A 12,735-nucleotide genomic window follows, 5' to 3' on the forward strand; every position below is an offset into this window, starting at 1 on the left:
TCACCTGGATTCCTTGGGTCACTACGCATCTCCCCATATAGGCCACGCCCATTTGCGTCAGGATAGATTTTTTGATATTGATTTATTTGTGCATTAAATTTCCCCATCCACTTTAATGGGAATTGCAAAAACTCCCATTCAAGTATTTTTTTCTCGGAAACCGTAAGGGCTACAGTTACAAGATTTGGAGGGGAGGTTAATAGTTTTTTGCGAAATTATTATGAAAAGAATCACACCAGTCGGCCACATGGTGGCGCTATAACAGCCCACTTTACCTTTTGGCCTATAACTCTTGAACCGTAGGTCGTAAAATCAAAATTTCTTTTTCCCTAGATTCCTTAGGTCATTACGCAGCTCCCCATATAGGCCACGCCCATTTGCGTCAGGATAGATTTTCCGCCATTTTGAATTTTCTTCAAAACACACTTTTTGCTCCTTTTCCTACAATTTTTTTCCAAATCTCACACAAATCGGTACACGTGATCTATGGACCCATGCGATAAACCTATCCAAGCGGAATTTTGATAGTCCGTACCGTCCGTCCGTAAATGGCTTCCAAAGTTAGCGGGAGGGGCCCGTTTGACCAAAAATGCCATAAATCACGAACGAAACGTCCGGTCAATCCCAAATTTGAATCACATGTCGAGGGTGGTATACTAAACCAATCCCCAAAAGCATTTCTACTTTGATCCATAGGGGGCGCCACGAATGCTCAAAATTTAACTGTTTGATGCAAAAACCTTATTTTGGGGGGATCGATCCTCTCAAAATGAAACGCAAGCGATCTCAGGAGTGACGACACAATGTAATTGGCGCAGCCTCCGACGTTTTTCCTCCCGGCGTATTGCTCGAGTCCCGGCGGCCGCGACCCGCGACCGGCGTCGGCGCAACCACACTCTGCAATTTCCCCGGAATTGCGACGCGTCTAGTATTGTATTGTTGTCCGTCCGTCCGTCCGTCCGAGTGTCCAGCCTGATTACCGAATTCCGAACATTGCTGGCCCACACTAACCTACCTGACCTGGCGGAGACCTGTGCTCCGAGGAGCACCTTTTCTAGTTCTCACTAATTTACTTAATCTTTTCTCAAATAATTGCACCAATCTGTCAGTCACAGGTGGTGAACATAAGTTGCTGGTTTGCTGTGCTAAAAAGATCTAAGCTCAAAAGACAGTTCAAATATTGATAGAGTATGGATAAACAATCAAGCAAAGCAAGCAGAAGTCAGCAAGTATGTTAACCACTTAAGCCATACAGTGTGCTTGTCTATATGTTTCAGGATTGATTTTAAGGTTTTACTGATGACTTTTAAAGCCCTGCTCCTAGCTACATTTCAGATGTGCTGGTACTGTCCGCAGCCTTAGATCCTCAGGTAGGTTTATCTTGATTGTTCCCAATACTCAGGCATTTGCGGTCCGGGCACCTAGGCTTTGGAACACCATTCCTGAGGATCTAAAGCCATCTTAGTCATCTTTTAAATCTCTCCTGAAAACATATTTCTTACGCCAAGGCATTTAAATAATGTGCGCTGCTTTGTTTACTCTTATTGATGCTATTTGTCAATGTTTATTTTGTTCAGTTTTTACTTTACTCTTTTAATTCCTTAGTGCTATTGTGTTACTTTTATCCTTTTTGTAAAGCACTTGGAATTTATTATAAATGTTCGCCTGTAATGACACAGCCAAAATAGATGCCAGGTTGAAATTGGCTGAGAATAGAATAGATGTTTATTGCTCTCAGTGAGGAAACTGCCTCTACAGCCAGTACAGACAAATTGGTTTTTTTTGTGTGCAAGTTTTGTTATTTATTTTTTGCTTCATTCTGATATGGGTGTGTAGATATACATGAACATGACTGTAGAGAGATAGAACCACACACAGCACAGGTCTCCATTCAGAATGGGGACATTGCGATGCTGTATGGCCAGTTTTATATAACCACTTAAACCCCAGCACCGGTGTTGCGGGGAAAGCTTTCGATGAATATAGCAGATCGACAAGCGTTGCATTGTGAGCTTGTCGATCAGCTATTTTCAGCAAAAGCTTTCCCCACAATAACAGAAAACTGAAAAAATACACTAGTATTGAGCCCTGAGGGACTCCGGTTACCCATATGGGGCTTAAGTGGTTAAAGTCCATCACCCAACGTGACCCTTTTTTCCCCTTCTTTTTAGGATGGCACTGGTGGAGCTATAAATAAACTGCATTTTAGAGAGCAGTGTTCAGACATACTAGGTCATGTGGTTCCTTACCCTGCAGCAATGTCAACACAAGCACTGTCTGTACAGATCTTACAATGGCTTAAATCCTATCTACTTGGTTGACGGGGGTCCCCTAGAGCGGTGCTTCTCAAACTTTTTCATGCCAAGGACCCCCAAACTGTAGTATTTGCCCGCGGACCCCCATCTGAAAAGGTTATGTGCCAAGCGACCCCAGAACAGAAGATTTGTGTTTAAAAAAATCTAAATGATTAAAGATTTTCCAGTACTTTCAAGATTTCAAAAACCAGCAGATGTACAAGCTCGCAGCGCGGCACAAAGTGACGGGCTGTGAGCTTGCATATCTGCTATTTCTTTAATAGCCAATGTATAAAATATGGATACAATGGTTAAAATTGGTGTGATGCTGTGTTAACAAATTTAGCAGGGGACCCCCTGGAACCCCCTAGGGGTCCCCGGACCCCACTTAGAACCAACAGGTCTATTGACACCTAATCTACACCTAATCTCTTCTGCGAAATAGGCTAGCTGATCTACAAGCTTACAATGCATCATGTTACGATGTGTTGTGAGCTTGTAGATCTGCGATTTTTGCCGAATGCTCAACTGTTGTGGCATGGCCAGAATAGGGACACTATGGTTCACGTGGCTAACCACTTAAACCCTCTGTACTTATCTAAAACGCACCTGAGTTGTAACTTGTAACTGTACTTGGTGAGCTCTTTTTTCACCCTACACTAAATCTCTTCACCAAAAATAGCCCATCTACAAGCCTGTCAATTTCTTTGGCAAACATTCCCCACAGAATAGGGATGCTGGGGTTCAGATGGTTAAAGGGATAGTTCACCCCTAAAATGATTTTTTTTCCTATTGATTAGTCACCCCATGGAGACTTGAATTGATGAATTTAAAAAAAAAAAAAAGTCTCATTCCTAAGCCAATAATTTGATGACCGGCAGTGGTTCCGGTAGGAGACGCAAAGAGTATCCTTTGTGTCTCGTACCGGAACCGCTGCCTACCGGTCCGCTGGTCATCAAATTATTGGCTTAGGAATGCGACAAATACATCTCTTTAAGTTTCTATAGCTCCCTCTCAAACACTCACCCCCTGTGCCACTTCCATCTATTCACCCCTCCATCCACCCCTGTCATCTTTCTCTCTCATCTCACCCTCTATTTGTCAATATTTCTCTATTCCTCTGTTCTATGACCTCTTCCCCCCTCTCTCTGTCTCCATTTATGTATGGAGTATGTACTTTGGCCATCCTTCTGCTGCAAGTATGTACATATATTCTGTGTATCTTGGCTGCCAATGTATTTATTTATGTTCTATATAATCTTTTTCCGTGTATTTTCCTCAGGTTGCACCGTATACAGTAGTTATTCAACCTCTTTAACCCAGGGAAGATGCAATTCCAATCCTAAATTGTCTGTATATTTTGATACAGTTCTTTGCACCCCAACAGTATAACTCTAACCCTTTTTTCTGTGCTTGCTTCATTTGTTATTGCTGCTAAGATTTTACTCATATCTTGTTTTTTCCTATCTTGTTTATTTTGCTTTTATATATTGTGGACAATGTTAGCACAGTCTGCCACCCCAACATGTCATTGCACATATTTGTATGAGAGCGTGACAAATAAACAAACCACTCACTCTCTCTCTCTCTCTCTCCCCTCTCCCTCACAGGTGTCATTCTTCCTGTTCATTGTGTTTGTGGTGTACACTATGCTGCCCTTCTCAATGCGAGACGCCATCATTGCCAGCATCGTGACCTCCTGCTCCCACACCATTGTGCTGAGTGTCTGCCTGTCTACCAGCGCTGACCGCATGGAGCCAGTGGTCTGGCAGGTAAGGTCAACGGGTCTTTGTGGGCGCACGCACGCACGCACACACACACACACACACACACACACACACACACACACACACACACACACACACACACACACACACACACACACACCTGCCTTCTGTCATTCACCAAGATTTACAGTAGCACAGACACTGAAACACAAACTTGAATGCATGCGTTGTACATAATCTACATGTATACGCACATTCTGCATGCACATATTAATCCCATACACGCACAACCCTCACCCAGTACCTTTCATGGTCTTCTATAGGGATGTCCGATATTATCGGCCTCCCGATATTATCGGCCGATATTAGCATAAAAATTGATATCGGGAAAATATCGGTATCGGTTTTTGAAAAAAAAAAAAAAAAAATTTTTTTTTTTTTTTTTTTTTGCTTTATAAATAAGTTACAGGAGTTCTTAATGTATATAGTGTGTGTGATATGAAATTTGAGCTTACCCTAATCACAATAATCCCCGCATATATCGGTATCGGTTGATATCGGTATCGGTAATTAAGAGTTGGACAATATCGGTATATCGGTTATCGGTAAAAAAGCCAATATCGGACAACCCTAGTCTTCTATCAAACCAGAAGAGTAGGTTTTCTTTTATGAAAGGTTAATGGGCTCCCATCCAGCTCACACAATGAATAGTTCCGGTAATTTCCACAGCACAGGATTGTATTTTTAGCAAACAAACAAATGCGACCTTTCAACTAAAACCAATTTACGGCAGCGGATGAGCGATAGAAACTCTAATGTATTTTTAAAAACTCTCATGAAAAGGTCAGCGTCTTTTCCAGCGGTATTATTCCTGGTCCTAGAACAAACAAACGGTTCCGGCATTTGACATAATGCTACGGAAGCTGACTCTTACCAAAACAGAAAAGGGAAGGACGGTATCAGGAAGGCACTAGATTGCTTTAAAATCAATCAATGTTAATTCTCACTACTGCCGAGGATGAATCCAACACAAAAGGGCTTCATTTGAAAGTCAAAGCCACTATAAAGCCATGTCGAAATTCTAATCATCATACTATAAATGTGTGAAATCTCTGCATGGGTGCGTGCGTGCGTGTGAGCGTGCATGATCTTGAGTGTTATCTGTGTGAATATACTGATGACATCAGGGATCTCCATGGACAGAAAAAGGACATGGACAGACAGATACAGAGCTCTCCATATGGGCATAAAAGGGACATAGACAGACTGATGGGTGCAACGGGTGCTCTGACAATGGGTCCAACGTGTACAGGTATTGCATAACCTACTGTATATCTAACTTGAACCCCAGCCTCCATATTTTGGGGTGAACGTTCACAAAAAATAGCTTGTAGATCGGCTATTTTTGGCGAAGAGATTTGGTGTAGAGTGAAAAAATAGTGTACGAAGTACAGTTGCAACTCAGGTCTGTTTTACTAAGTATAGGATTTAACCCCAGCCGTGCCTTGCTCTGTTCTATCAGAACTGTTAAGTGTTAAAAAAACAGACAGACGCTCGTTCCGAGCGCTAAACTCCTCCCGCTGACTCCGCGCGCGTCCGTGACCGACGTTTTCGGTGAGTGACGCCATCGGGCGGGCGGGCGACGAAACGGAAATGCCGGGGGTTGTTTAAACCCTAGCCGGGTCGGGTCACGTCCCAGCCGGGGTGGTCCTTTTTTTTTTTCTCTACCGCGTGCGTGGGTATGAAGGAGGGAGCTTTCTTGCGTCTCGCAGCCGTCCCATTATTCCGACTATTAGGTTAGTGTGAGGTTAGGGTTAGTTATAATGGGGCCAGTCGGACCAACGGGACGTTGTAATAATGGCCTGTCTGAATAATGGCATGGCATGGCACCTTTCAAACGTACTGTAACATATAATTTGTATTCTTCAATTAGCATTTTTATGTCTGCCTCATTCATCAACACCACAACACAACTGGGGTAATTTCTTGGCTGAACATGATTAATTAATTTGTTTTGCTTTCCATTTTGTATCTCTGGTAGTGTAGCTCATTTGTTTGAATTGTGGATTGGTCAGGGTGACATTGGGAGCTTTACTGGCATAAGTAAGTAACAATATCTATATTCAGATAATAAACATGATGTGCACTAGTTCTTACTGAGCTTCCATTGCAGTGCATTTGCTTCCATCCCACAGTTTGGTTGTGTTGTATGGTTGTACTGGCATCTGGGCTGCCTGGGGGAGGACGTGACAAGGTCACTATCAGCCCATCTCCTCCTGTGCATCAGTTCAACTTGCCTGCCAGCATTGCTTTGCTGGTACTGTGAATCAGCCAGACTGGGATGTACTGTTGGAGGATGTTCCTGATAAAGGCAGTTTTGTGGACGGGCTGGGGGGCATTGAAGGGATTTGGAGGGCAAGCAAAAGCTCAATCTGACGTTTTTGTCATTCAAAAATGTTGTTCATCTATTGCATATTTTGGTCATCGTTTGCTATGGTTTATGACTACAATGTCACTACAATGTCAGCTAAATGCACTCTTCTTTTTCCATTCATTCATTCAGTCAGGTGGGACCCTACCCTTATGGGGTAGGGCCATCCACAGGTATGATGTTAACAAAACTGGTAGGTTGACAAAACTGGTACTTTTTTAACTGAGAGAGGAAAATGACAGCATCTGATTTTTAGTTCTTCAACATTGTGTCACACTTTCAGGCAAAAGAGTCCAACAAACTGGCAAAATGGGGTTTGGAATTCCTGTTTCTTAAAATGTTTTAACATGTAGACCGGTAGCAGTGAAGAAACATTTCAACTTAATAGTTGCAGAACGTGCTGAGTACAAACCATTAGACTCAGCATGGGAATGCAATTGAAAGCTGTAATCCCAGATTTAGGCTATTAAATCCACTTCAGCAACAAAAGGCAGGGGAAACGGGAGAGATAGCTTAGGTTGAAGGGAAATTTCTTTTAATGCTTAAGTCTTTTTTAAGCCTTCCAACAACTGATGAAGGTTTCGTAAGGGGTATCTTGCATCCAAATCTCTAAGACAGTATCATAGATATTTTGTATGCTCAGTATAATACACTGTATTATACATCTCCTTAATGCAGCATAATAGTAGCCATATTGTGTGTGCACGGGACCACAGCTACTGCATGTTGCATTCGGGAGACAGATTGCTGCCCAGTTGGCAGGCACGGTGGCATGCCAGGAAAGACAGGGCACTGCCAAGGACCGTGAAGCCCTCTAGTAAATATTGGCACTGCCAGCCCTATCCATATCGAGCAACATTACCTGGCTGTATGATATCGGTGTCGTTAGCTGGCAACAGTAATGCCTTTTTTCTTGTTTGCTGTCTATTTGCTAATTGTGGTCAACAGGGCAAATCTCTGTTTGTGGTCACGAGGTATTTTGGCTGTGATTTATCTCGAGGCTTGTTCTCGTTGGCTAAGTATTGCCCTACTGGGAACAGTGTCATCTGAAAAATGTTAACGCCACAAATAGGGGCCGTGTTTTTTCAATACAATTTGTTTTTTATACAATTTGTTTTTTTAAAGGAAAAATGTTTAAGCTTGTTAACCGTCTTTTTGGTGCTTATCTTGAAAAGCTTCTCATGTATCTGGTGAACAAACACCTTGTGAGAACGATCAGGGTGCAGCCTGTCCACCTCATCCTCTAGTGAGGAGGAAACTTTGATAGCAGTTGCTTGTTTACCTGGAGAGATAGATCTTGTTTGTTCACGCTCACACACACACACTGACTTTCTCTCTCGCACGCACGCACGCACGCACGCACGCACGCACGCACGCACGCACGCACGCACACACACACACACACACACACACACACACACACACACACACACACACACACACACACACACACACACACACACACACAAACGGTTATTTAGAGGACACGTGTTTTTTGCCATGTTGTTACTATTTGGAGCAGTTTTGCTACTGTGGTGGTTTGAGTTGAGTTATTGAGTTATACGTTGACTTTCCTGCAAATGTGTCCCAAGTCTAAATTGAGTATACTCGTCAAACACAGGGGTGTGCGCCACACACACACACACACACACACACACACACACACACACACACACACACACACACACACACACACACACACACACACACAGTGGTGGTTGTTGTCTCCGCCAGGCCGAAGGTGTGGCAGAGACGTGTGTGACGTACGGTATGTTTTGCACCCTGTGCGTCCGTCTGTCCGTCCGTCCGCGTGTCCGTGCGTCCGTCCGTGTGTCCGTGTGTGTGTGTGAGTCCGTCTGTCCTGTGACCAGCCACGCAAATCTGTACACATGATCTCTATAGTGTGATCAAGGTTTTGTTTGATTTTTCATATTCCATCCTGATTGGGTTGCGGTGAAACTTTGGACGCACATTCGCAGTTCGCACTACGTTGAGGAACAAATGCCACCAGGAGGTTTTGCAAAACACATTTTATATTACTCCTACAGATTTTGTCAAAACATCACACAAATCGGTACACAATTATCTCTACAGCCATGTGATCAAGACGTATCTGTCCGATTCTTCATATTCCATCAACATTGCTGGCCCACAATAACCTACCTGACCTGGCGGAGACCTAGCCTGGCATGGCCATGATATCACTGCATAGATATTAGTCTGGAATCTCTGTGTGGAACCTGCATTTCCGAGAACTAAAAAAGAATGCCTCTGGTGATAAACCCGCCCCATATTTGCATACTGGGCCCTGATTGGTCTCTCACAACTTCGGAGGGAGAGAAATCAAATCTCTATTGAGAGGGGCCAGACCTAATCTGCCGAGGGCAGATTAGGTCTTTTTTTGCAATGGTAGATTCATCTGGAACCAGGCTAGGAGAGACCTGTGCTCCGAGGAGCACTTCTTCTAGTTTGTTTTGATTTTGTTTGTTTGTTGCCAAATTGGGTTTGATGCTTTGAGAGCAGAGAGCACAACTCATTGTTGCACTGAACATTTTTATCTGTTTGACTGACATATTTATTCATCACTGAGATAGCATTGACTTGGGATGAAGTAGTAAACTACTTTGCCATGTTGCTGTAGCTTAGTTTGCTGCATTTGCTGGGGTTCAGTAGCCTGGTAAACCCTCCCTCCAGAAATCTCATTTCCATTTGATTTCTGGAGTGAGCCTGGCCTGATCGCCCATTCTGCAATATTGGCTGTGTGCGTCAAACGGACGAGCCTATCAGCGTCGTCGCACATCGTTCTGTGATTGACAGCGACAGTTGGCCAATCAGGTGGCGAGTTCGAGTGAGCCCGAATGAAGCCGAGTGCAGCCTGAGTGCAGCCGAGAAAAGACGAACGGCAGCCATTGTTGTTGTCCGAGTGCCTTCACTTCTTACTTTCGTTTTTAAAACGGTCTCAAACTTCTTTTTTGAGGCACGGAATTTACTAGTAAGATATCGTTTGGATAGAATTTAGTTGTTTAACTTCATATATGTGGTCAATTAATCATGACAGAGCCTATTTAAAAATATAAATTTAGAGAACCGGCAGGGGCGGGGAGTGACACGCATGTATCCCAATAAGGCAACCTATTTTGGGCATGGCCGTCTCAAAAGTGCCGTTGCGTCACATAGTCTGGAGGTGGTAAAAATGAACTGCTGATTGGCTGAAGGGGAAAAACGATCATTGGCTGAAGGGGTTGTCAGTCAATGGTATTACTCCCGCCCAACTCCAGCCCACAGCCAATATTGCAGAATGGGCGATCAGGCCAGACTCACTCCAGAAATCAAATGGAAATGAGATTTCTGGAGGGAGGGTTTACCAGGCTAGGGGTTCAGGGTGAAGCTTCATTTAAAGTAGAGCAATTGGTAGCTTTGTTCACTACACTTGCAAAGTAGCTTGCCCAGCACTGGTAGAGATGATGTGCAGTTCAACGGGTAATCATGGCAGGAACATGACTTTTTAGTTAGTAAAACATGCAAACAAACACAGGGTTGTGCTGCAAATCGCACTGTTTTTATGCATGTAAACGCTTCAATCACACTATTGCCATAAGCTGATTATTCCCAGTAATCATGGTGTTACTGTGCATGTAAACACATGTTTAGTGTGATTTTTTTTTGACAGTGCCTTGTCTGATTTTTTGGGCAGTGAGTCATTAGTCATACATGGGTATTCAGCTCTGTCTCAGAGTTTCCTGGGGGAGGGGGGGGGGGTCTGTCACCTCATACATGCATACAGTAGATTATGTATCTGTCACTGATGCCACACAACTCTCAGCACTGCAGACTCCAATCAGACACCATCCAAGTACATTTTGTCTCCTGCACAGGAAGCAGCACTTCCTGTCCTCTGAAGAGAACTGCTTTTTACTTCATTTGAATCCAGGCGAGATTGGATCCAATTATCTGACACTGACTCACTTTAACACAGGTAGCTTGGTGCTGCATCTCATTATCGAATACCGTTTGGCCCATGGGAACTGAGCAGAGCAAACGACATGACCCTCTCTGGTTCGGGGTAGTAATGAGGAGAGTTTCAGTGGTCTATGTACCTCAGCCACACAGAGAAGTCACATGCACATTCATAGGCTCGCACTGAATTTATAGAATTGCACTTCTTCGTACAAAAAATGCACAGAATCTCTGTTTGTACGTACGTCTGTAATCCACGTATATCCAGAACCGTTCCACTGACCGACTTCACATTCGGTGCGTGCGCCACAGACGACTGGAGGGAGTTGTGTGCACAGCGCACAGTCTGTCGGAAAAGACTCTGGCCGTGGCCCAAATGAGCCAAATTGATTGCCCTGGCAACCCCAGCCCAAGCTTGATTTGCCAAATTCCCCACACCTGTCGAATTCCCCACACCTGCCAATCCCCCCCATGTGTCCACATATGCTAGCCCATATATACTGATCATCAGGGATATCCATATATGAACATAAAAGGGGCACGGACTAAGGCTGCAACAACGAATCGATTAATCGATTAAAAATCGATTAATAAATTCGTTGCCAACGAATTAGATAATCGATTATTAATCGACAACGAATCGCGAGTGTTTTCCGACATTAAATGTAATGTAATATAACGTAAATGCTGCAAATCATAGGGGGAGACGAGCAGTCTGTTGCTCCTTGAGGTAACCGCCCAACTCACTCCAAATCCAACTCACTCCAAATCGCGCCCAACTCACTCCAGCCATCTCCCTCCACAGCAGAGCCCAACTCACTCCACACACTTGCCCAACTCACTCCACACACTTGCCCAACTCCCTCCACACACTTGGCCAACTCACTCCACAAATTTAATTTGCACAACTCACTCCACAAATTATTATTGAGGAAGACATTTGTGCTTAAGTACAATATTGAGGAATTAAGTACAATATTGAGGAATTTGTTACTTTTAACTCTATTCTGTTTTAGGCTTGGTTAAAGTTTTAAATACTGTCTCTACAAAACAATACAATATTGAGGAATTAAGTACAATATTGAGGAATTTGTTACTTTTAACTCTATTCTGTTTTAGGCTTGGTTAAAGTTTTAAATACTGTCTCTACAAAACAGTCTCTACAAAACAACTTAATGGTTCTGGGGGGGGGGGGGGGGGGGCTCGCTGGCCACTTTGGCACTTGGAGTCCAGTGTTTTTTAGATGTCTTATTCTATTGTTGGTCAAATCAAGAGGTGTTGTTATATTCCTCGTTAAGGTTTTGTTTTTTGACCTAAACCAAAGTGGATCCAAAGTTTCTCTTTATATTGCATGTAACCAAATGAACCCAAAGGTTTAAGAAACACTGCTCTAAATACCAGGTTTATACACAGGTTTATATAAAAGCTACAAGCTGCTGTTCATAACACAACACAAGAGGTCAAATGTAGGAATGGAACAGTTTATTTGACAAAAGGGGCAGTGTAAAACAACAGGTAAAACAACACAGTTACTATAACATAACCGCATTATTATAGAAAAAAAGGTTAAAAAATATAAAAGGTTGCAAAATGGTAATAAAAAAAGAACACAGTTACTATAACATAACCGCATTATTATAGAAAAAAAGGTTAAAAAATATAAAAGGTTGCAAAATGGTAATAAAAAAAGAACACAGTTACTATAACATAACCGCATTATTATAGAAAAAAAGGTTAAAAAATATAAAAGGTTGCAAAATGGTAATAAAAAAAGAACACAGTTACTATAACATAACCGCATTATTATAGAAAAAAAGGTTAAAAAATATAAAAGGTTGCAAAATGGTAATAAAAAAAGAACACAGTTACTATAACATAACCGCATTATTATAGAAAAAAAGGTTAAAAAATATAAAGTCAATTAATTATTCCAAGAATAATGTAAATGGCATGAAATGGGGGAAAAACACACATACACACACACTATAATATTATAATTTATAGCTGCAAAGTAACTAGTAAAACAAATGCATTTAGTGGAGTAAAAAAACAATATGTGGATCCAATATGTAGTGGAGTAGAGGTAAAACCATTGGAAGTTGGGAATACTCAAATAACGCACAAATACCCAACATTGTACATAAGTACAGTACTTAAGTTAATGTACGTAGTTACTTTACACCACTGACACATTGAACCAATATTACACTGGTGACATTGCATGGAGTGAGTTGGGTTTGGTCCTGGAGTGAGTTGGGTTTGGTCCTGGAGTGAGTTGGGTTTGGTCCTGGAGGGAGTTGGGTTTGGTCCTGGAGTGAGTTGGGCG

The 12,735-nt window shown here is 42.6% G+C and overlaps 1 protein-coding gene across 1 annotated transcript in view; it reads left to right on the forward strand.

The window, feature by feature from the left end:
- The window catches only part of adcy2a (adenylate cyclase 2a), a 106,993-nt gene that overhangs the window by 28,533 nt on the left and 65,725 nt on the right, over positions 1-12,735 (forward strand). Inside the window, exon 3 of the mRNA XM_084051832.1 lies at positions 3,905-4,066. Coding sequence (XP_083907958.1) covers positions 3,905-4,066 — 162 coding nt within the window. The remainder of the gene's footprint in view (positions 1-3,904; positions 4,067-12,735) is intronic.

This window comes from Gymnoscopelus microlampas, assembly GCF_963454915.1.
Source record: "Gymnoscopelus microlampas genome assembly, chromosome: 3".
NCBI lineage: Eukaryota > Metazoa > Chordata > Actinopteri > Myctophiformes > Myctophidae > Gymnoscopelus > Gymnoscopelus microlampas.